This window comes from Carassius gibelio, chromosome B14 (assembly GCF_023724105.1).
Source record: "Carassius gibelio isolate Cgi1373 ecotype wild population from Czech Republic chromosome B14, carGib1.2-hapl.c, whole genome shotgun sequence".
Classification (NCBI taxonomy): domain Eukaryota; kingdom Metazoa; phylum Chordata; class Actinopteri; order Cypriniformes; family Cyprinidae; genus Carassius; species Carassius gibelio.
The window spans coordinates 21,929,459-21,953,426 of record NC_068409.1 but is presented as its reverse complement, the minus strand read 5'-3'; the positions used below and the strand labels follow the sequence as shown (position 1 = coordinate 21,953,426).

At 38.3% G+C, this 23,968-nt stretch overlaps 2 protein-coding genes and 1 non-coding gene across 7 annotated transcripts in view; all 3 read left to right on the top strand.

The window, feature by feature from the left end:
• The first annotated feature begins 331 nt into the window (after positions 1-331).
• LOC127971811 (RNA-binding motif protein, X chromosome) lies at positions 332-11,200 on the top strand. 4 transcript variants are annotated; one of them, XM_052575047.1, is made up of 10 exons: positions 332-479; positions 3,032-3,148; positions 3,291-3,397; positions 4,589-4,748; positions 4,928-5,026; positions 5,105-5,222; positions 8,405-8,539; positions 8,617-8,708; positions 9,272-10,990; positions 11,066-11,200. In XM_052575047.1, exons 2-9 carry the CDS (start codon positions 3,040-3,042, stop codon positions 9,583-9,585), a joined length of 1,134 nt encoding a protein of 377 aa, XP_052431007.1. In that variant the 5' UTR covers positions 332-479; positions 3,032-3,039; the 3' UTR covers positions 9,586-10,990; positions 11,066-11,200. The 4 variants fall into 4 exon arrangements, with proteins under 4 accessions (XP_052431007.1, XP_052431008.1, XP_052431006.1 ...); XM_052575048.1 differs by having other exon boundaries at positions 333-479; positions 4,913-5,026; positions 5,105-5,213; positions 10,894-10,990; XM_052575046.1 differs by having other exon boundaries at positions 333-479; positions 4,913-5,026; positions 5,105-5,213.
• On the top strand, positions 4,793-4,855 carry LOC127971997 (small nucleolar RNA SNORD61). Its single transcript, XR_008156987.1, has one exon. It is a non-coding gene; the product is annotated as a small nucleolar RNA SNORD61 (small nucleolar RNA).
• Positions 11,201-11,413: 213 nt separating the features above from the next.
• Positions 11,414-23,968, top strand: part of LOC127971807 (rho guanine nucleotide exchange factor 6) — a 28,717-nt gene continuing 16,162 nt past the window's right edge. The window contains exons 1-9 of one of the 2 annotated variants that reach the window (XM_052575040.1): positions 11,414-11,720; positions 13,251-13,334; positions 15,279-15,363; positions 19,787-19,905; positions 20,409-20,613; positions 20,726-20,796; positions 20,887-20,981; positions 21,112-21,207; positions 22,524-22,646. In XM_052575040.1, the coding sequence (XP_052431000.1) occupies positions 11,556-11,720; positions 13,251-13,334; positions 15,279-15,363; positions 19,787-19,905; positions 20,409-20,613; positions 20,726-20,796; positions 20,887-20,981; positions 21,112-21,207; positions 22,524-22,646 (1,043 nt within the window). In that variant the 5' untranslated portion in view covers positions 11,414-11,555. The remainder of the gene's footprint in view (positions 11,721-13,250; positions 13,335-15,278; positions 15,364-19,786; positions 19,906-20,408; positions 20,614-20,725; positions 20,797-20,886; positions 20,982-21,111; positions 21,208-22,523; positions 22,647-23,968) is intronic. The other variant, XM_052575039.1, reaches the window with a different exon arrangement.

Sequence of the window (23,968 nt, the reverse complement as noted above, 5' to 3'; positions counted from 1 at the left end):
GCATGGTTGATATGGAAAAACTCAGTAGACCTTTATTCCAACTTAAAGTCTGATGATATGTCAGTAGTCATATATTTAATGGCCAATGGATAGTGAACAAAATACAATCATTAGGGAAGTTCCAAATATATAATATGCATTTGAATTTTATGAGGCAGGTAATAGTGTTTGGTCATGATCTCACGCCTTAGGCGACCCACTTAATGCAAGCATTTATTTACCTGCAGATATAACTGGAATCTTAATCCAGTACACAGTTTAAATACATATTTATTTTGTGTACAATTCGTTACTGAGTGCAGTTGTGAAAGCGTACAGTTTGCAAACATGGCAGTAGGGGGCGTGAGAGACTTTTAAACCGTTAAGTTCCTCCCTCTGAGTCTGACCATAGAGTAAATGTCAATGACTGCTGGGCGGGTCGAAACATTTAGACAAATATAAACCAGCAGGCGCTTTTGTGTCTGTTTGTTGATCCTGTGGTAAGTAAATTGATAAATATAATAGATTTACATTTTCAACTAAAAGTAATCTTGGTTATTGTGTTTGCTGCTTGATGTTTCATCTGGTAATACCTTAGCTGCATAGCCTGCATGAGAGCAGCTGTGATGGTAACTGAACATGTCCTCGTGTAGATGACAGACGATAAGATGTTTTTCTAAACGCAAATTTCAATCGCCATTTTGAATTTGCCTGTGGTGTTATTAGCTTATGTAGTTTAATCTTCGTAGTGATTTATGGTTAAATGTGTATCATATCTCCATGAGCTTCGTAATCAAACGTGTTGTTAGTTAGCCACACGGCCTGAAGAGGTCTCAAGCAAGGGGCAAGGAACTCGACCGGAAGTTGAAGTCGGGTGGGGGCTGCCATCTTTTAGCAGAACTTCACTTGCGTTAGCATTCCCATTGACTCCCATTCATTTTGGCGTCACTTTGACAGCGAATAACTTTACATCTGAGGCGTTTAAAGACTCTGTTTGTCCATTATTTATTTCTAAAGATACACGACAATGTATAAAGGGCTCCATTACCTTCTATGTTACATTATGGCCCCGTATAAACAGTTTTTGTAAAAAATAGGCTAACGATTGCGTCATAACCACTCGGCTCTCTGTCGCATTACCGTACAGACAGGAGGAGATGCTCGCAGGCAATTAACTTAATATGGCGTACTGGCGTTACATTTTAAAATACTATACAAGATAATTAATCAGAATACTTACTCCTGCTCACTCACAACAAAGAACTCCCCGCTCAAGCTCGCCGTCTCTGGAAGATTAACGATGGCAGTTTGCACGCACAGCTACTAGAAGATTTACATCTGGCAGACAGGTTGCTGACGTCATCAAGCTTCGTTTGAGTCTGCGCGTCAGAAACGGAAGTGCTAAAAAACGCTAAAACTGGGCTTCATTTGTCTCAATTGAGTTCCAATGGGGTCGCTGTGTCCATTTCTTTTACTGTCTATGGTCTCAAGCTGCTTCATCTAACGTTAGCTTTGAGCGTCCGCCATTTTGTGAACCATGCCTTAAAATGCACATGTAAATGTCATGCAAACTGGTAAACCGAAATGATTAGTGTGTTTTGTAACTATATTTGTGATGGTTCGTAACCTAGTCTTCGCACGTGTTCAATAACTGCATCTAGCCAGGCAGGGCTAACAGCTAACGTAGACTAACCATGTTCCGTACAAAACGATGTTCCGTACAGGTGACGTTTTAGCGCCGATTGCAGAATAAATAATTACAGTTCGTACATAAACTATATATCTGTGTCATCCTTATGTTTCTCTCTTTCACTCCCGATCTAAACAGAGACCAATCCGCTGTTTGTTTCAGTAATATTTGAGTAAGTTTGCTCGTTGCGCCCACCGCGCTTGTAAATGGACAGTGGGGAAGATTTACTTCAAAACTTCAGCTTGGGAGGAAGACAACTAGAGCAGCGAAAATGTACATTTCTATTCCACTTATGTTTCTCACAGTACTACAGCCTGTATTAAATGAATATTATGTTATCACAAATTGTTAAATATATTACTTTTTGTTGAATAAATGCTTTGAAATGGGAGTGTTTAAGCATCGATTGCGGGCGATAACCACTTAGCGTCACCCTCACCTGAGACTGGCGGCAGAGATCTCTTACTTTATGAAGTTTTCACATTGGTTAACCTTTTTTTTAATTAATCAGTGCCCTTCTCGTTTTCTGCATCTTCAGAAAGATAAGGAAATTATGTTCTCTAACCTTTCACATAGTTCATGCTTAACTCACATGTCATAATTAATATCACGACACAATCATGCCTAACTCGCATGCGCCCTTTATTAAAGCAGCCATTAACTTGTATTTTGATCAAATAAAAAGGTAATAATCTTTGATATTTATTGGAATTATGTTTTCTTGCAGTTAAAATAAATAACAGCTCACTGTTGATAAGTTAAATGTCCATTTTCGCCGATAAAATCAAGTAATAAGAGCTGTACGGAACATCATTATAAGCCTGTACGGAACACCGTTAACCCCTATCATCTTCCGTACACTGGCGGAGGTGGTACTTTTCCCCAGTTTTCTCAAAAACTATTGGTCCTAAAGACATCAATCAAAGTGTAGACTGTGTAATAGGTATTCCCCCGGAGAATGAGCACACAAGCATGCTTGTATGTCTTTTTACAACGGAGGAGTGGTCACTGGCGTGCGGTGAATAGCGAAAAGTGTACGGAACATGGTTAGTCTACGTTAATGGTTGCAGTGTTAAGCATGATCTAATTCACAGAACAAGGAAATTGAACGTGTTTCTGTAACCAAATAGCTTTTCTAATTTCATTAACCATACGACAACATGTACTGGTATTTTGCATTGCTCCTAAGTATGTTGTTAAAATTTAGTAAGCTGGTTTCCCAACATGGCTAGGTTGGTCTGTTTGCTGGTTTTAGGCACCTTTGAGTTTTTCCGCATGAGAAACCAGCTTCTGCTGTTTAATTTTCCTTTTTTAACGAAAGACACTGAGCTGTTCTCATGCATAATTGTCTCTCCCCTGCAGCGGAAAGCATGGCTGAGGCAGACCGACCAGGGAAGCTCTTCATCGGTGGCCTGAACACTGAAACTAGTGAGAAGGTCCTTGAAGCGTATTTCAGCAAATTTGGCAGAATATCGGAAGGTACTTGTAGTTTTTGTATGATTTAAATCGATTTCTAGTAGAACTGTCTTTTGGTTCAAAATGTATATATTATTGAAATTTGTTTTAGAAAATGTTATTGAAACATTTGGTGTAACCATATGTTTTCGTCCAACTTTCGTAGTTCTGTTGATGAAGGATCGTGAAACCAATAAATCCAGAGGCTTTGCATTTGTAACTTATGAAAATCCTGGTGATGCTAAAGATGCAGCAAGGGAAATGAATGGAAAGGTGAGTAGTAATGGTGTGAACAGATTTGTAGCAGTGATCTGATTGAACTGATAGTCCACAATTGTCCTCCAAAGCCCCTTACACACTGCGATTCCAGCAAATACACGGGTAAAGTGTTCCGGGTCGCTAGATTTTTGCACTTTCACACTGCCAGTGATTACCAGGGATATGTGCGTGCTTTCACACACAACCCATAAAGGTCCCGTAACGACACGCGACATCAGCGTGTGACGTGTAATGTACGAGTTGAAAACGTTAGGCACGTTATACTTTCACTGAAGCAAGCGAACGATCTCGGCATCAGCGCGGAAGGTGAGGAACTAACTGATCTCTGCTTAATTAGTTTGCACATATTTATTTTGTCGTGAACGTTGATCTTCCTTCAAAACAGCCGGTAAAAGAGTTGCGCGATAACGTGCATCATCACTACGACATGGCATTAGATCTGGCTTTTGTTCGCAGAGTGCTCATCCTGGGACTGAACCCGCCAATGTTACTAGATCCCCGACCCGGGTTCAATGCCGGAATCAATCCCCGGGACGTGTTCGCGACCCAATGTTCCGGCAATTTGCCGGGTTCGACGTGCAGTGTGAAAGGGGCTCAAGAAGTTCTGAGCTTACTTAAGCTCCTTTCACACTCCACGTTGGCCTGGAAAATTGACGGAACATTGCCAGGTCGTGTGTGAAAGCGAACAAGTCCCCGGGTCGGGGACCTAGTAACATTGCCGGGTTCAGTCCCGGAACGAGCGCTGTGTGAACAATAGCCAGTACTGATGCCGTAAAGGACGTGTCGTAGTGATGACGCATGTTACAGTTTTTTTTGTACTAGGTGTTTTGAAGGAAGATCAGCCTTCGCCAAAAAAAAAAAAGTGCAAACTGTAATGAAACAGTGAGTCCCTCACTTTCCGCACTGACGCTGAGATTGTTTGCAAGCTTATGTGAAAGTTAACATGCCTAGCGTTTTCGACTCTTTCGAACCTTTACGGGTTGTGTGTGAACGCACGCACACATTCTGGGTAACCACTGGCGGTGTGAAAGGGGTAAAATCTAGCAACCTGGGAACAATTCCCGGGACACATTACCCGTGTATTTTCTGGAATCGCAGTGATAATGAATCTACACATTTGTTTGTATGTATTTGTATGTCTAGTTTTAAGAGCAGTTTCCTAAAAGTCTGTTTCTTGTGTTAAAGCCCCTTGATGGAAAGCCTATTAAAGTGGAACAGGCCACGAAACCTCAGTTTGAGTCTTCAGGACGCCGTGGTCCACTACCATCACGGAGTCGTGGCCCTGCTAGAGGTCCACGAGGGTCCAGGGGAGCACCAAGTGGAATGCGGGGACCACCAAGCAGAGGTACCATTCAGAACTTTATCTCCCCAAACCTTTTTTTAATTTGTGCCATGATGACACTATTTTGATGATCTGTTTGAATTGATTGTCCTCTAAGAAGTTCTGAGCCTGTGCTTAATATGCTTGCTGCCTAAATAAATATTACCAAGATAACGTAGGTATTGTAGAACCCTTTTTTAAAGGCATGTCATCCCGAGGGCCACCACTGAAGAGAGGCCCCCCAGTGCGGAATGGAGGACCCCCACCCAAGAGATCTGCACCCTCTGGGCCAATGGGCAGACGTGAGTTTGGTGAACATACACAGATTTGAACTGTTAATCATCTGGACCATAAAATTATTTTCTCAATGTGTTTAACAGCGCCAATGTCCAGAGACCGGGACCCCTACGGCCCTCCTCGCAGAGATTCTCTGATGTCACGTCGGGATGATGGTCCTCCACCTCGTGATGACCACTATAGTAAAGACAGGTGGGATAGGTAAAAAAGCATGAATAATAGAGAAATGTAGATAGGGAATCTAAGTATTCGCTTAAAAAAACATGGAAGTATTGCTTAGTTTATCCAAGTATAGTTCATCCAAAGATGCATATGATTTACTCGCCCTCAAACCATCCTAGGTGTATATGTCTATCTTAATACTATGTGTTATATTAAATAGTCACCTCCAAGCTTTATACTGGCAATGAATGAATGGGCGTTAAGATTTTGAAGTCCAATAAAGTGAATCCATCATAAATGGGGCTCCATAAAGGCCTTCTGAAGTGAAGCGATGCGTTTGTGTAAGAAAAATCCATATTTCAAACTAGGGCTGTGCGATATTGAAGAAAAATCCGATACCTTATTAAAAAATGCGACACGATATTGCTTAGTGTTTATAATCAATTTAAATTGTATTTAAGAATGAAAACTATTTAACCAATTTGTTGGAAAAGTGTTTTAACGGTGTTTTAGCAGTACATAAAAAGTAATGTCCCAAATCAGAAAATATAATTTTAACATCAGTGTGAAAAAAAGACTACATTTATATAATTGTAATCTTGGTTATAGCGGTGTTGTTGTTTGTTTAACATTAGTGGTGTGTTCAGCAGCACATTTATAGGCTGCTGTCCCTTTAAATATGACATTTATCCAGTATGATCATACACATTTCTTTCTCTGCTGTTTACATTAATTTAAAACATAACCGACTGCGTTTACGAGAATGATTGTCGAGACCGGTACTATTGACAATTGTGTATGTGTCTGTTCAGACATGAGATGTGAAACAAATCAACTGTGTTCACGCCTCTGTGTGTATTCACATGCTTTTGCATGTGTGCTGCAGAACTGAAGAGACGCTGTGCTAGATGTGGCTTGTGTGTGTGTGTGTGTGCGCGCGTGCGTGTGTTTTAAGTCAGACAGCAAGACGAGAGGAGTTGTTTTCTGCAACTTATTGCATTTAACTCTTTTTAGCGTCAAGGAATTCTCTGCTATATGTCAAACTAAAACTTTGACCTTTTTCAACGTTTTGATTTAAGTAGCCTATTATTTAAATGCAATAGATATTGCACGCCCTTATGATATGTGTATTGCGATATTTGCGATTTCAATAATTTCAATATGTCTTGCAGCCTGATATAAAACTTTATAAAACCATAATCTCTAGCTTCCACTAACTGTCTTATGCATGTTCATGACCGAGTGGCATTCCAGCTATTCATTCGTTTACAAAAAGTAAAACCAGTTTTCTCTAGGCTAACGTTTAACAAATCCGCTAACTTTTCTTTACAAATCTTTGTTTCGTAATTCTAATTCCTGACCTCAGAAGATAGAAATTTACAGTTTGAAGTTTTAAGTGAAGTGAAGTGACATTCAGCCAAGTATGGTGACCCATACTCAGAATTTGTGCTCTGCATTTAACCCATCCGAAATGCACACACACAGAGCAGTGAACACACACACACACACTGTGAGCACACACCCGGAGCAGTGGGCAGCCATTTATGCTGCGGCGCCCGGGGAGCAGTTGGGGGTTCAATGCCTTGCTCAAGGGCACCTAAGTCGTGGTATTGAAGGTGGAGACAGAACTGTACATGCACTCCCCCCACCCACAATTCCGTCCGGCCCGAGACTAGAACCCACAACCCTTCGATTGGGAGTCCAACCCTCTAACCATTAGGCCACGACTTCCCACAAAATATGGGAAAAAATATGGATAATTTGCTTGCACAAACTTATCACTTTGCTTCAGGAGGCATTTATTAACCCCCTGAAGCTGTCTGGGGCACTACTTATGATGGATGGACACATTTTATTAAACTTCAAAATAGGGTTAGGTACCGAAACCCGGTGCCAATATAACACCGGTACATATGGAATCGGTATGCACAGAACTGAATGAGGATGCAGATTTCGGTGCCTCATTTCGGTGCCTCTTAAATGCCTGAGCAATTGTTTGAAATATTTGTCCTGGTCCCCGTTCACAAGAAGTGTGGGCCTCGCTAGGCTTTTTTAGTGGGGCTGTTGTATTTAGCTCCATAAACTGTACACAAATTTGCGATTGCCTCAGTCCCCTTTAATTTCATATGAAAACGACGGCAGATCTTTCTCCTCCCCGTCTTTCAGCACGCTCTTCAGTCCACAGACCATGGTGGAGGACACAAGGTGTGTTTATCGATAGATTGTTATAATATCTGTATCTGTGCAGTTCTTTTGCAGTCAGATTTTTGACTGCACAAGTAGTCTGACAAAAGCCGGTGCTCCACACTGAGATCTGCTTGTGCATTCAACAATCTCACTAGATTATTATTAAAATAAATGGCAGAATGTTTGGAAATGTAAACTGATATTTCCTACTGACATACTGCAGCAAAATATATAAATAACTGGCTTAAAACATTTTTGGGGAGAAAATACTAATGTGCCTAAGACTTTTGCACAGTACTGTATTTTACAAACGACATTGTTGCATTGATACAGCAGAAACATTGTATGGTTTTCTATTAAACAATGACAGAGATCATGAAATACATTTTATTAGGCTTTGAGTAAGGGAAGCTTGGGAAATGAGAGCATCCAAGGAGTGTGTTGAAAGCTATGGATTTATTTTAGTTATTTTGTTCTTTAATGTTATCCATAGTTTTTGTGTCTCTTTTCTATTTTTTATAAGTATCGGTTCTGGCACAGTTTTAAAAGTATTGAAATGGCACTGGTATCGTAAAAAACCCAATTGATACCCAACCCTACTTAAAAATCTCAACCGCTATTAACTGGCATTATAAATCTTGGAAGAGCCAGGAAATTTTTTTAACACAATTCCAAATGTATTCATCTGAAAGAAGAAATTATTACACACTTAGGATGGGATGAGCATGATTACATTGATTTTCATTTTGGGCTGAAATATCAATAATAAAATTACTTAAACCTTGTTTAAATGTAAATTATAAGTGCTAACTCAAAAGCAATGAACACTATGCAGGTGATTGAATACTAGATAATAATGGCACCACAGCTCCGGGTGTTCACTGCTGTGTGTGTGCACTTTGGCTGGGTTAAATGCAGAGCACAAATTCTGAGTATGGGTCACTATACTTGGCTCCATGTCATGGCAACTTTCAAATTTTTAACTTTCATAATCTTGCAGTACTCAATGAATCTCATAAGCTGTTTTTTTACAGCTACTCCAGCCGTGACTACATGAGTTCACGGGATGGTCGAGACTATGCCCTGCCACCACGTGATTACCCATACCGGGAGTATTCGGGCCATTCCAGTTCTAGAGACGACTATGGGTCAGGATCCAGAGGTTACAGGTGTGTGTGTGTGAACATCCTAAAATGTGTATGATGGCAGTTTTATGAATCTTGCCTAACGTCTCTTTGTTTCTTAGTGATCGTGATGGCTACGGTGGAGGACGAGAGCCCAGGGGTTACATGGATCGACCCAATACGGGCTCCTATAGAGACCCTTACGACAGTTACGGTAAGATTAAACCTTTAGTGTGGTGAAAAGGGTTAAGGGGTTCCACTTAAACTGCCTGTTTCGAGCCTGGAAAGGGCTGCCTCGTGTCATTGCCAAAAAGTGGAAACCTCAAATGTGGCGTCTTTTCATCCTGAGTGTTCCATCCCCTCCCCCCTCAAAAAAAAAAACGCACCAACAAGGAATCTCTGCAAGCTGTTTTTTTGCCCCTCCAAAATGTTCCGATAGCTTTGTCCGAACAACCAACAGAGATCCAGTATCCAAACTACAGTCTAAATGGAATTCAAACCAAACCAAGGAAAGTGCACTTACTCAACAGTGACCTGCCAAAAGGGCTCTGATTGCGCAATTGTCAACACTGCAGTTGGGTAGTTCAGGTATCTTCGGTTTAACTAGTCCCACCCGTAACTCGAGATCCAAATTTGTTCTATCCTCATTTGGATAGTCTCGAACCAAATTGAGCTAGTCGTGACACTAATTTAGGGAAATGGGCACTTGACAACGCAGTATCTTGCAAAGATTGTTGAAGTTAATTTTGCCAATTACATGACCCATTGAACCTGCAGGTAACTCACGCAGCGCCCCACCCTCAAGGGGTCCCCCTCCGTCCTACAGTGGGAGTGGCGGAAGCAGTCGTTATGACGACTTTGGCAGCAGTTCCCGGGACGGATATGGCAGTCGAGACAGTTATTCCAGCAGTCGGAGTGACCCGTACTCCACTAGTCGTGGTGACCGTCTGGGTAGGCAGGAGCGAGGGCCACCCCCTCCTCTTGATCGAGGCTATCATCGTGAATACAACAGCTCGAGCCGTGGGGGGCCTCGAGGCGGTGGCCGAGGCGGCGGTCGCGCAGATAGAGGAATGGCCCGGAACCGATACTAAGACTGACTCGGAGGAGGAAAAAAAATTTAAAGGAGAAATGATGGCGGCTTGTTGAAACATTCAAAAGACTTTTAAGATTCCAAAAAAAAACTCCTTTTAAACTCTGGACTTCGAGCTTCAGTTTCAAGCTACTCAAACTTGTTAAGGTTTTTATTATTTTTTTATTATTATTTTTGTCCGTTTTAAATTCAGAGTTTGTTTTCTCTTGCCCACTTCCCATTTAATGGTACCATTGCGAATCTAAGTGTGTTCTTTTTGTATATTAGTGACTTGGTAAACCTGCAATGCCCTAACATGGCTTTCATTTATCAATAAAATGTTTTAATCCAAGATCTTGAGCAACAACGCTATTCAAAAGAATTAGAAACAATGATGCATAAATATCAATTTACCTCTTCAGTTTTCCATGGTGAGCAACCCCAAATTCCACTTAATATAGAAGCAATGCAGAATATTCATGTAGGCATGATTGTTCACATTGTTGGGGACTGGGCAAATGTCACCTCTTTCCAAACTCTCTATGGGTGTAGTTTTCCTCAGTGCAAATGGATCCTTCATCACAAAGCCTAAACATTGACGCCTTGCATCGACCAATCCAAAGACAACCAAAATGCAAGAAACAAATCAGCACCACAGATAAAACCTGTCAACAGCTGGTAAGCAAAGCAAACCCTTTTGTTCTGGTATAAGTCAAGTCTCGGTGGTGTTATTTTGCAGTGTAATTTACTCAAACATCGACTTGGTTGCCCTGGCTTTTTCAAAATCAATCTGAAACAATATGATTTTCAACATTATTAACAAAACCTCACTTCTGCCTTCAAAGGAGTCTATGATCCCTCTCCCCAGCCACTGGATCACTTCAGTTTAGGAGGTCTTAGTCTCAGAAATATCAGTCAGTTCTACTTTTGCACTAAAGGAGAAAATGTCTGGATTTTTTTTTTCTACCCCTTTCAAGTGAGAAATGACCCTTTTTATACATATAAAAAAGGATGTTAAGAGCAGTCTCCTCAATGGATCTATATCTTCAGCCAAATGTAAACCACATAGCTGCAAAACCTCTTGAAACCTCTCAGTGGAACGCTTTTGAAAATGTAGTAAATTCACTTAGTATTAACAAAAAGCCAGAACGCTCTCAAGCATGCCGTTTTTAACAAAGGAGTCCATGTGGAGAAAGACAGCACCCTATCAACAAAGCTGGAAAACCAATCAGTTTGGGTCATTTGAGGTTTTTTTGTAAAATTACATTTTAAAAAAATGTGTCCCTTATGCTGAGCTACAACAGTTTGCTTATGGAAACTCTCATTGCAGGCTGAATGGAGGAAAAAGGAGTTTGATGATAATACCTCATTGCTGATTAGCACCTGTTGCCATTTGGTGATGCATGATGGTCTCAAGCAAGATGCAGGTATGAATAAGTCCTTAAACCATTGCAAACTTATATTTGGTGTTTTCGTACAATTAATTACTCGTTTTCATCTAGATCCAACCTATTCTGGTTCCTTGGAGGCTGTTGTACATTGAGGCTTGTGATGTTCAGATGGAGTCCCGGAGTGCTACAGATGAATTGCTCATTTATTAAGGCTTTTCAATAAACTGTCACTTGAATTTAAATGAACTTATTTGTCTATGCATTTTATTTAATTACCACTGTAATAGTGCTGTATTTGTATGGGCATGTCTGTTCACTCTACGACAGCCTTTGATCTAAAAACGCAGTTGAGCCATATGGTAAATTCTTGTGGCATTTTAAAGCGATCACAGTTCCTTTTGTTTCACTGAAATGTCAAAGAGCCTTTATGTAGGTTATGTGGCACACGTCCACTGGAGAACTAAGTTGCCGGGTGAATGGTCGTTGTAACATCAGTGAAAAGCAGAAGCGCGACGGATGTGGGTAGCATCTCAACACAAATAGTGACAGCTGGCGCACCAAGGGTGCAGCTAAATCTGAAAGGCCCATTGAGCCTAAAACTATGAATCCCGAGGAGCAGGCTGTTACGTGGCTAATAACATTAGGCGTGCTTAATTCACCCAAAAAGAATATCGCTGATCCGGAGGAATTTCTGAAAACATCTCTCAGAGATGGGGTCGTCCTGTGTAAGCTTATGGAGCGAGTGCTACCTGGAGCCATCTTAAAGGTAATCGATAATGCACATGTATGTTTCCTTTAATAAATCGTCGCAGTTTAGTGAATTGAAAATTTTCATAAATGCAAAAGTATCTGATAAAGCCATGCGGAATTGACGGCGCACGATGCGTAATGCCGGATCGCTCGCTGTTACAAGTAACCCTTTGAGATGCACTGCATTTTGTAAAGATACATTACAATTAGAAACAATTTTCAGCAAGAAAATGCATTTAACTTTGTTTTGTTATTATCATTATTATTCGGGACACTTTTAATCGAGATAGAGAATCTGACTTCCTGTTACATGAGAAATTGTTCCGCATTCTCGCATTTTCAAAAAAATAAATAAAAACTTGTCGATCTTCCCTTCATTACAAAATACCAAGAACATTTGTAAAGAAACGTTCTATCGTTTGTAAAAGCCGTATTTAACTATGTAAGTCAAATCTGAGATTATTGTCTGTCTGCATGCCTCTGCTGCTAACCAATCCAGCTCCCCCTTGGCACATAAGGTCCCTCTATTTTTAAGATAACTTAAGGTTTGCATTTGGATTATCTTCGGAATACATTTTGTTGAAATTATTTTAAATTAAGCGCTCTAAATCCGTGGTTTGATCAAGGGGCGAAAATATAGAGATCATTGAAAAGTTTGACGAATGTGCTGATCGTTTCAACAACTTGTAACGTTAGAAGTTTCTCAGTTTTATAAAAGGCTTATTATAAGTCTTGGTTCTTTTCTTCCTTTCTTAATTTTTTTACGTTTATTTGAAATGCTTCATGCCGCTTTACTGATTTAACACGTCGCTTCAAACTGATTTTATATGGTTGAATGTATTTACATTAGTGATTGAATCATTCGTTTGAGTCGGATCTTTTTAATGAATCAGATTAGTCGGTTCGTGAAACGGGGCTGAACGATTCTTGGGGGGGGGGGGTTATCTTTCAGCCGATATATGTAAATTAATGAATTAATGCTGATTTTATTTAATTACTTTTATTACGAGCTGAATGTTTGCCGCTAACAGACACACTGAATACAGTGCACATTTATTTATGACATATGAAATACCACGCCTGGATTTCCCATCAATGACATCAATGCGCAAAAAATAGATTTTTGAGACGATTCTTTGAACGAAACTGTTTGGAAAGATCGAAGGAACCGATTCGCGGAAATGAATCGGACTTGCCATCACTACTGAGTAAACGGTCCAAGTAGAATCTTGCTGAGCAAACATCGTCACTTCCTCCAAAAAATCTTTTCCTGGTGCTACAGGGCCCGATGAGATCTAGCATAGACTCTGGCTGGCTGTCTGTGTAACAGGAGGCAAAGAAACAGTTACTTAGTAAACTCAACGCCAAAGACATTTAGCATGCGACACTGGACAGCAGTGGCAGGGTACAATGTGGCTGACAGGCTAGGTTGACATTTACTTAAAAAAAACGAGATCTTGTTGATCTCAGGTGGTTCTGTGCCTGGCAGTGAGCTCGAAGCAAAAGTTGAGATTATTGACATCGCCATTCTTCCATTGGTTTTCAGTATTCAACTGAACCCAGATGCGAAGCGGACTGCATTGCAAACATTCGAGAGTTTCTAAAAGGATGCCAGTCTCTAAAGGTTGAGGTAAGATCATTTTTTTTTTTTTAAATTCTGTGCATAAGTGAGCTGGGATCACACAAATGCAACGTTTTGCTAATCAAGGGTCATGCCTTTGAGAAAAACAGCTGAGTGTGTATTAATATTTTGCTTGTAGGCTGAAGATATATCAGTCTTTTAGGTAGAAGTGCATCATAAATAAACCTAAATGTGTTCTATAGTGTATAAATACAGTTCAGACTGAAGCTGTAGTCATAAACATTGATTTTATGAAGGAATGATTTGCATAACATATTCTCAATTATTTATATTATGCATTTATGCAGAGTTCTTCTTCCTTCAGCCCATCTATTTTAGTTTCGGTCACCCTGAGGACAGGCAAATAAATAGCAGGGTTTTGTTTTGGTATTGAACATGTGATCTTAAAATATGCCGTTAAACAAGATTGCACAAAATACTAGCTCTTTCGCTTGTGCATTTCATTTATTATGGTTATTATATGTTCTACAGCAGCATTACAGACCCTTTCAAGAAAATGGTCAGGCATAATAACTATCACAGTAAACATTGTCAGTCTGCAAGCTCTGCACACAAACTATGATGCCACACCCTCTACAGTGACAGTTTTATTGGACTAAAGCTATGATCAAAATCTGGTTACAGAGTGGTAAACTGTTCATATATGGTGAACAATTATGCCACGGCATAAACTCATGTTTACCTGATTTGTAAATGTTATTTTTGGAGCTTGATTAGACAGAAATAATGCACATGTTGTTATTGAACTGTCCCGTTATTGAGAACTGCACACAAAAACAAAATCTCCATGTGCCAGTGTATTCGAACAGACGACTCATTTGAACAACTTTTATTTATTTTGCTTCTTATTCTACATTAATTGTCTGCTATACATTTTTGTCTGCCAATTACATTTTGTTAAACAGATTTTATTAGGTCCACCATTACTTTGGAAATTATAAAAGGTAAAATTATTCAAAAAAAAATTATATATATATATATATATATATATATATATATATATATATATATATATATATATATATATATATATATATACTGTATAAACTAAATTTTAACAATATAATCATAGAAATATATTTTTAAGAAAGCTCCTGTCTCATTCTCTTTGAAAGGCATATGGTTGATGCAAGTCGTGTGACTAGACAGAGAAGCAAGTCGCATAACTTTCACTTCTGCTTTTAAATGAGCTGAAAACGAGAAGTATCGTAACACAAGCTAAGGCTTGATATGTGCCTTGTTACATTATTGATGAGAGAGAAATGCAAACAACAATTAGCAAATGTCCCAAAGCAAATGTAATCTTAAAACTGCACTGACTGTTCGTCTTGTTGCAGCCTCTATAGCAAAATAGTGTTCAGCAAATAAAAAAAAAAAAACAGATGCTTCTTTCATTGCTGTGTAAACGCTATTATGTTTTATTTAAAACATGAAACCGTATCCTAAGCAAGAAAGGGGATAGCTGTCTGTACCCAGCGTCTGACAGGGCCTGCAGACCAAATGCCAAACCAGCATCAAAATGTGGGTCACACTGAGGTTTATTTTCCAAACCAGTGAATTTTTTTTACCAGGGTGTCATGATAATTTGATATGGATCATTGCATCAATCAAATGAGATGTTATATATCAATGGCGCATGCAAAATTCTATATGATTTTAATCTTTTATGATTTTATTTTTCTATATAGTGTTTAAAAAATGAAAGTGTGTTTTTGTTGTTGATGACCCAGTTTTCAGGGAGTTCAATTAAATGTTCATGTTATTGTCTTTGCATTTTTTAAAAAAATGTAACTGGTTGTGTAAAATATGCATATGTTTTTTTTTATGTTTAGATAAAACCCGAGTCTCCTCTGATTTCTGACCTACTTCTGCAGCTTCTGGCACTGTCTGTGGACAGTTGTTTCTTGTGTTTGACTTGTGTCTGTCTCGTAGGGCTTTGATCCAGAAAGTTTATATACTGGCGAGAACTTCAGCAAGGTTCTGTCGACACTCTCAGCAGTGAACATCGCCACTCAAGGTAATTTATTATGTTTCGGTCATGTGTTCTTCCCATATATCTTTTCTTTCCTTGAGTACCGTAAGCATCGGCTTTGTGTTGTCATTGGTGAGTTTCCTCTCAAAGTCACATTTATTTTTTTTATTGCGCTTTATACGATAGAGATCATTTCAAAGCAGCTTCACAAATATTAAACAGAATCATTCATGCAAACATAAAAAAATAAGGCATATCCAAATTCTGTGATAAAGAAGTCAGTGGTGTTAATTATTCAGCTTCAGACAGTTCAGTGTTGGTCCAGTTTAACTCAAAAGTAGTGTGAAGTTCATTCATTATAAAACAAGTTTAGGCAATGTTGATTCCATTTAGTTCAATAACCGTGTTGATGTTGCAAAATGTATCAATTATTTATCAATTGGATTAAGCAGAAGAAAATAAAACAGAAGACAAAATCTAAGGAGAATCCAGACTTCGATATAGCCTAAATTTGTTAACACCAAGTGGAAGTCACGTTAACACAGGCGGTCTTTAACACATGCTGTAGTGTGCTGGAGATTTTTGGAAAATTAGCTCCTGGTGGTCACTATGAACTATAAAGAATGTCTCTGTTTACAAGCAGGATCCTAGGCACTCAATAGACTCTCAGTGTTGTGGCTTAGTGGAAATGAGCCATGTCTTTCCTGTTGCGTGTTCCATTAGAACCTGTTGCAACAACTGTCCTTCATCCCGCTAGCATCAACGAGTTTTGTTTTTCTAAGTAGGTATAATAATTCGATTCTAAAGAGGTTCAGTAAACATATTTTAGTTCCATTATCAGTTGAAGTTCATTTTTAGAAGCCTGCGAATAAGGAAAGGATGGATATCACATGCCCATGCAAGTTTATCTCTTTCTATCTGCCTTTTAATGTGAAGTAAACATGAGATACAAATCGCATTTTTCCTCAGGATGAGGATGACTGACCTCTTGTATTTGCTCTGTGAACGTAAAGAGGTGATTTGTCTGGGGTCGTACCCGCATCTGTGTCTTTCAGCAGCAGCTGCTCTCTACTACTGGAGGCTAAAAACAGTTGCTTTTTGTAGGGCCTGTTCAGGCGGCTGACTGCATCTGCATAAGCATGCGGAATCCATGAGGCATGTAGTTATTCTCAGGTTTTGCTTCCTTGTCATGTTTCCCAAAGCTCCTGGTTTCGGTTGCTTTTAGAGGAGAGTGCGTCCTCCTTGTTATTGCACAAGTCTTCTTCAAATCCCACAGGACTGCTTCACAACAGTTTTACACATCAACAATATTTATATCTATACACACACCATTCTAATGGTTGGGTCAGTAAGACCCTTTTTTATTTTATAAATAAAGAAGCCTTACCCAGGCTGCTTTCATTGGATCAAAATAGTTAAAACAGTAATTTTCTTTTTAAATATTGCAGTTCAAAATAAAAGTTTTCTATGTTTTCTCTTTCAGTGTCAGATGGTCCTTCAGAAATCATTCTAATATACTGATTTGGTTCTTTTTTGTTGCGCTGCTCAATATTTTTGTGGAAGCCATGATACATTTTTAAAAGGAATTCTTTAATGAGTTAAAAAATAGCGTTTAAGGGATAGTTCACCCAAAAATGAAAATTAGCCGGTGATTTTCTCATTCTCGAGGCATCCTAGGTGAATATGACTTTCTTCTTTCAGACGAATCCAGTCGGAGATGTATTAAAAAATGTCCTGGCTTCTACAAGTGTTATCATTGCAGTAGGTGGGTGTGTTTGTTCAGCAGTCCAAAAGACTTCAAATAAAGTGCGCAGATCAATAATAAAATGTGCCTCACACAGCCCCGGGGGGGTGAATAAAGGCATATCCATGCATTTTTGTACGAAAATTATCCATATTTCAAATGTTATAAACACTTCTGTCTCGTTTCATCTAACTGTTGTACGTGGAAGCTGATCCAGGTGGATGATTAGTTGACTATGCTAGTTTCCCGAGTTTGTTTACAGGAGCAAAGGAAATAAAGTTTCCTTACTTTTAGCAAAGGAAAACCAGTCTTCTCATGGCTTGTATCAAAATCTTCTGTCATTTTTCTTTACAAATCCTCATTTTCTGCTTTTTATTCGTGACTGGTGTGTTGTTTTGTTTTTGTCTCCGCGTTCGTCACTGATCATGATCTGACTACGTTATCCGCTGGGACGACTTGCGAGTACCACTTTTGATTGAAGTGAGAGAGAATTGTTTATTACTTTTAATAGATGGATATTTTTCTTACTAATTCGCATGGATTCGCCACAGGAGGCCTTTATTCACAACCCCAGAGGCATGTTTTATTATGGATGCACACACTTTATTTGACTTCTTTTGGACTGTTGAACCAAAACACCTGCCCACTGTTATGATAACGCTTGGAGGATCCAGGACAGTTTTTAATATAACACATATTGGATTTGTCTGGAAAAAGAAAGTCATATACAACTAGGATGCCTCGAGGGTAAGTAAATCACAAGCTAATTTTAATTTTTTGGTGATCTAACCCTTTCATTTGAAATAGAAATCTTTTGTAACGTTATAAATGTCTTTACTGGCACTTGCTTGATATTAAAATATCAATATAATATGAATGATAGATTGTATTTATTTAAAAGTAATGCAATGTTTTTTGTAATCTATTATTATTAATATTTCTTATCATTAAGAAGGTATTTCTTATTATTCATATTACATTAAAAGGCATTAATGTTTGGATCAATGTTATGTTTAACATATTTCAAGAATATCCTTTTTTTAATTAATTTCCTCTCTAACTAGGACCGCTTGCCATTGCAAACAACACTTCTCTCATATTAATTAATTCATTATTAATATGGATTCTTGCTAACTATTGATCCAACTTCAAATGTTTGCAAATAGCTTTGCAAACTCTATATTAAAGTAAGATTAAAAAGATGTGTTAGTTCTTAAGAATGACTCACTAATGAGTGCAGATCAAGCGGGGGCAGATAGATTTGACTGGATTTGTGTTGAAACGATCTCTGTGATGAAACAGTGAGGTTTTCACTCTGAAGTGTGCTTAAGGCATAGAAAAGACGTTCCCTCGCCTGGCCTTATCTGGGGTCTCTGTTGTGTTGGCTGAGGAAGGCTTGGAGCAGGTTCACACACTGTTTGTACACTGTGGGTGTTCGGAAAGTCTGCCGTGAAATCCAGCAGACATGCTGAGCTTTTATTGTGTAGATGGAGCAGAGTGTGAGTCAGTGAAGAGCCCCGGAGGCCCCTGCAGCGCTGGAGCTCTCAGGACCCAGAGTGCAGCAAACGGGGCACCTGACGGTTTTCTTCAATCACTAAATAGGGCATTGCTCCTCATAGCTTATCTCCCTATACTTATGAATGACAGATTGCTCATAGCAAATTAATACAAGCTAATCTGCCTGCTAAGATTTGACATGAGTATGCAATTTGGTTTTTGTGAATTTCTTTAAATAAATACTATACTACCGGTATGTTATAGAGTTTCAGGCCTTGCTTTGGTTAGACTGGAGACTACATTATGTCTATAGACTGACTTCTCTTTGATACATTAGAGAGGATGTGTCTGGCTGCTTTCAGCAGTTGTTTGTTGTTGTGACCCATATGCAAGTGAATTGAGCTGTGGACTATTGATGGTTTCACGTCACAGACACCACAGAATTAGAAGTGAGTGAGTGCGTGCTCTAATTGGGATGTTTAAAGATAATCGAGTGACCTGACTTTACTCTGTACTACATTTTATGTCCCTAGTGTAATGCATAGTAAAAAAAAAAGTAATTGTAATACACATTTTATATTTTTTGTCAAATGATTCAAGCTGGAGAAGTCAGTTGAACTGAATTTTCCACAGTATTTGCTAATGGAATTTTGTGTGACAATCATTATCAAGTTAACATGATTAATTTTCATGATTATATTAATTACTTTTTATGTAAAGCACTTTGAATTGTAAGATTGTGTATGAAATGTGATTATATAAATAAACTCGCCTGGCCTTGCCTTAAAAAAAAAAAAAACAGACTGTCATTGAAAAGTCTGACCATGGCTGCATTTATTTGATCAAAAATACAGCGTTATATTGTGAAATAATAGAAATTCCTAAAGGACAGTATTTATTTGAAATAGAAATATTTTGTAACATTACATATGACTTTACTGTCACTTTTGATCAATTTAATGCATCCTTGCTGAAAAAACCTGACAAACTTTTAAACAGTAGTGAATCTAGTTGTGTGAATCCCTGTGTCCCTAATGTTAGATGTGGTTAAACAAATTTTTACACTTCATGACGTGAAATATGATGTGACAATAAATCATACAACATAATACGGTGTGACATTGTCATGTGGCATGAAGTCATTTGAATGTCAGTGAGAAATGCTATCAGTTATAAATTTTATTTTGTGTATTGTTAAAACTTCACTTATTTTCTCACTGTATCCAGATACCCCTAAAAGATCATGTTCCCAGTCCAGTGGCTCTGCTCCTAGCCTGTCAGCCCCTTCACAAGCTGTTCCCAACCTAAAGTCCAGCAGGTCTTTACGGAGGCAGTCAAAAGCTTTGGTAAGAAATAAATCCACTGCTGTAAATGCTGATAACCGTTGGTCTATTATAACAACAAAAAATCTGTGAAGTTATTTAAAAGGTAATTTACTTTCTTCAGTTAATTTCAAAACATAACAGAAAAAAATAAATAAATAAAATAATCAGTGCATTCTGCATTATATTTTTCTGTAGTCATTTTAATTCATTGTTCAGATTTCTTTCTCTATTATAACATTATTGTGATAACCTCATAGTTATCAGAGAGTTAGTTTTTCCCAGCCCTTATAATTTAATATTAGAACTAGCTTCCATTAGACTTCTTATTGTCATTATTAAGGGTTTGTCCAGGATCTTAGTATTTTCTCAAGACATTAATTATTGACTTCTAGATGTGAATAGATGCCGATTTTGCTGTAGATCTCTGGCGTGCAGAAATTCTCGTGTTGTTGTGATCACCGTTAAAATGATCATTAAATTAAGACTCAGTACGGAGGTTCTTCACCTGCTGCTGTTGTGTCCAGGAAATGTCAGAGAATGGAGGTGGCGGGCAGCTGGTGGTCAAGGCACGCTTTAATTTCAAGCAGAACAATGAGGACGAGCTGTCTTTCAACAAGGGCGAGTTGATCCATGTCACACGCCAGGAGGATGGTGGATGGTGGGAGGGAACCCTTAACGGCAAAACCGGCTGGTTCCCTAGCAATTACGTCCGGGAGGTCAAGCCATGTGGTGAGTGGACAGTACAGGATACTGTCTTACATCTTTGCATAGTTACAAACGTTTTGCTCTAGTGAACACAATGAAATGAAACGGGTTTCCCTTTCTTTTTTTTTATCTCCAGAGAAGCCGATTTCTCCGAAAGCGGTAAAAGGACCTGACGTTCCTCAGTTGACTAAAAATTATTACAGTGTGGTAAGTTCTTTTAAAGGCGGGAGCAGATTCCAAAAATGACATGTAAAGGAGTTGTATTTTCTTATTTTAAGTCATTTGTTTGTCTCTCAGGTGGTGCAAGACATCTTGGAGCATGAGAGAGAGTTTGTTAAGGAACTGCAGACGGTTCTGGGCTGCTACCTGCGCCCTCTGCAGACCAGCGACAAGTAAGAGGACAGCTCAGACGTTACCATGCTTTAGCGAGCCTTTGATATCAAAGCCGATTGACATTTTGGGAAACTGGGGCGGTCAATAAAAACCCATGCGCATAATGACTCTTGTGTCGTCTCTCTGCAGGCTGTCTAGTGCGGACTGCTCCAGTCTGAACGGGAATTTAGAGGACATCCTCTCGTTCCAACAGGGACTGTGTCTTGCCTTAGAGGAGTGCTCCAAGTAAGCTGCATTTAAGTGTCTTTATTTCAGTATTCATATGCTCAAATGACTGCTTGATTATCTTGTTTTCGGTGAAGTCTTACCCCTTGATATTCCAGCGCCATCTGCTGGTGGCTGTGTCACATGTTTGTAACATGTCCATGTTTATGCTGTTCCATTTTAAAACCTACAGTAGGTTATTTGCAGTGTTGGCAAGGTTACTTTGGAAATGTATTAGGTTACAGATTACAAGTGACCCTATTTAAAATGTTATACGTAGTGTAGCTGTTTCTGTTACTTTATTAATGTCGCTGGTTTCATTTGTGACCCTGGAGCACAAAACAAGTCTGAAGTAGCACTGGTATATTTTTAAAATGATCAGTTTTTCTTTTATGCCAAAAATCATTAGGATATTAGGTACAGATCATGTTTCTTGAAGATATTTTGTAGAATTCCTACCGTAACTATATCATAACATAATTTTGATTAGTAATATGCATTGCTAAGGACTTCATTTGGACAACTCATAAACTGATTTTCTCAGTATTTTGATTTTTTTTTGCCCCCTCAGATTCCAGATTTTCAAATAGTTGTATCTCAGCCAAATATTGTCTGATCCTAACAAACCATACATCAATGGAAAATCTATTATTATTTAACTTTCAGATGACATGTAAAATCAATTAAAAAACTGAGCCTTATGAATGGTTTTGTGGTCCAGGGTCACATTTTATTACTGTTTTTTTACTTTGCTAAATTTCTAACGAATGCTTTCAACTGTTAATCATTTCCAACGTCTAAACCAGACAGAACTATTCATTTATAAAGAACTGTCCCTTTAAGTTTACAGTAGTACTCAACGCTGTTTACTGCCAGACTTTCAAAATCGTTCATCACTTGAATTATGATTATAATGATTTAATTTTAAAGCACAGTAACCACAAAATCAGACTCTGGCACCTCTTTTTACTTTGAGATCATTCTGAGGTTAGATAAAGATTTAAAATCATAACAAGAAATCATTTAACATCTTTGATACTGCTCAAATAGCTATGACAGGAAAAAAAGTAAGCCTTGGGGGAAAAATAGTTAATCTAAAAAATAAAAAAAGCATATACATACACCCAAAAAAGCAGTTATCCAATAAGCATGTGTCCTAAACTGCTGATACATTGGTGTCAGTGATAAGTTACATTTATTATTTACTGGTACTTGAATTTATATAACACTTTTAAATGTAACTAGTCACTCCCTAACACTGGTTATTTGACATTAAGTTAAAGATATAAAAAGTCAGATCATGTATCAGGGCTGATCTGTGTGTTTTTGTCTTGCAGGATGCCAGAGGGCCAGCAGCGGATTGGCGGCTGTTACCTGAACCTGATGTGTCAGATCAGAACACTGTACTTGTCCTACTGCTCCAGCCATCCGTCTGCAGTCTGTGTGCTGACCGATCACAGGTCAGAGTTCACACAACTGTCATCTTCCAAAACACAAATTAAGATATTTTTCATTAAACTATTCATCGGAAGCTCATTCCACAAAAGCTTTGTAAAAGTGATGCAAATGAATCAAGCCGTTTAATTCAAGTCGTATGAAGACGGCATATAAAAATTGATCATCACATCAAATAGAACATATAAAATATGGTAAACTGAAGCTCAAGCATGTCATGCAAGTACCGTTGAGCTTCCATTTAACATATGCTTTATGTACGTGTATGTGCATTGATTAACTATTAAAAATTAATATTATTAGCAATTTACAATAAAGTTCCATTAATTAACATTGGTTAATGCATCAGCTAATATTATCAATGAACAATACATTAGTTACAGTATTATTTTCCTTGTTAACATTAGTTAATAAAATACAGCTGTTTATTGTTAGTTCAGATTAGCTCAGGTCACTTAAAAAATATTAACAGATTGCTTTTGATTTTAATTATGTATCTTAAATTTTGAGATTAACAGTAACTAAGTTTAATAAATGGTTTAGAAGTATTTTCATTGTTAGTTTATGTTAACTATTACTAATGTACAGTAGTTATCTAATATTAACAAATCAAATCTTACTCTAAAGGGTTACTATAATTTGACATTAGTTTGAACATATTTAGGGTTAAAGTGATCATTTGGCATAATTTTGTAAAAAGTACGTTACGGACTGTACAGAATTAGTGTAAAGTCTGAATACTGGTACAGAGAGCTGTAGAGAACAGTAATACATCGATAGATTCTGAGCACATCTTTGTGTAGCTCATGAGGAGGCATGCAAAAGAGTGGTTTCTGGGCAAAACAAATTATTGAGAAAAAATTGGCACAAAATATTTTGTCTCCTGTTTTAATCTTACATGCTGTATGTAAGTTGACTTCCCAAAGTTTGTTAATACTTTAGCGCTGTTAAGCTTGCTAAACGTTTGTTTGACACTAGTAATACAATTTTTTTGTGTCACTAGTGTCTTTGCTTTTTTAATATCCAGTTGAACCACCAGGTGTCACTACAAAGCTTTCATTCTCTTATGTCTCTCTGAGCTGAGTGACTAAACAAGCATGTCTCCCGTTTGCCTTTACATATAACAGTGCTGCCCTATTTCAATTAAAACATTTTTTTTTTTTGGTTTGTACTAGTAAACTTCACAGGTATTCATAAATGCCTGAGCCACATTTTACACACTTCCTGTACAATGATCTACATTAGGGTTTCTGTTAGTTTTCTCCTTCCACCTCAGAATGCTCCACGACAGAAGGAGAGAGTGAAAAGGCATGCCTCATACACACAG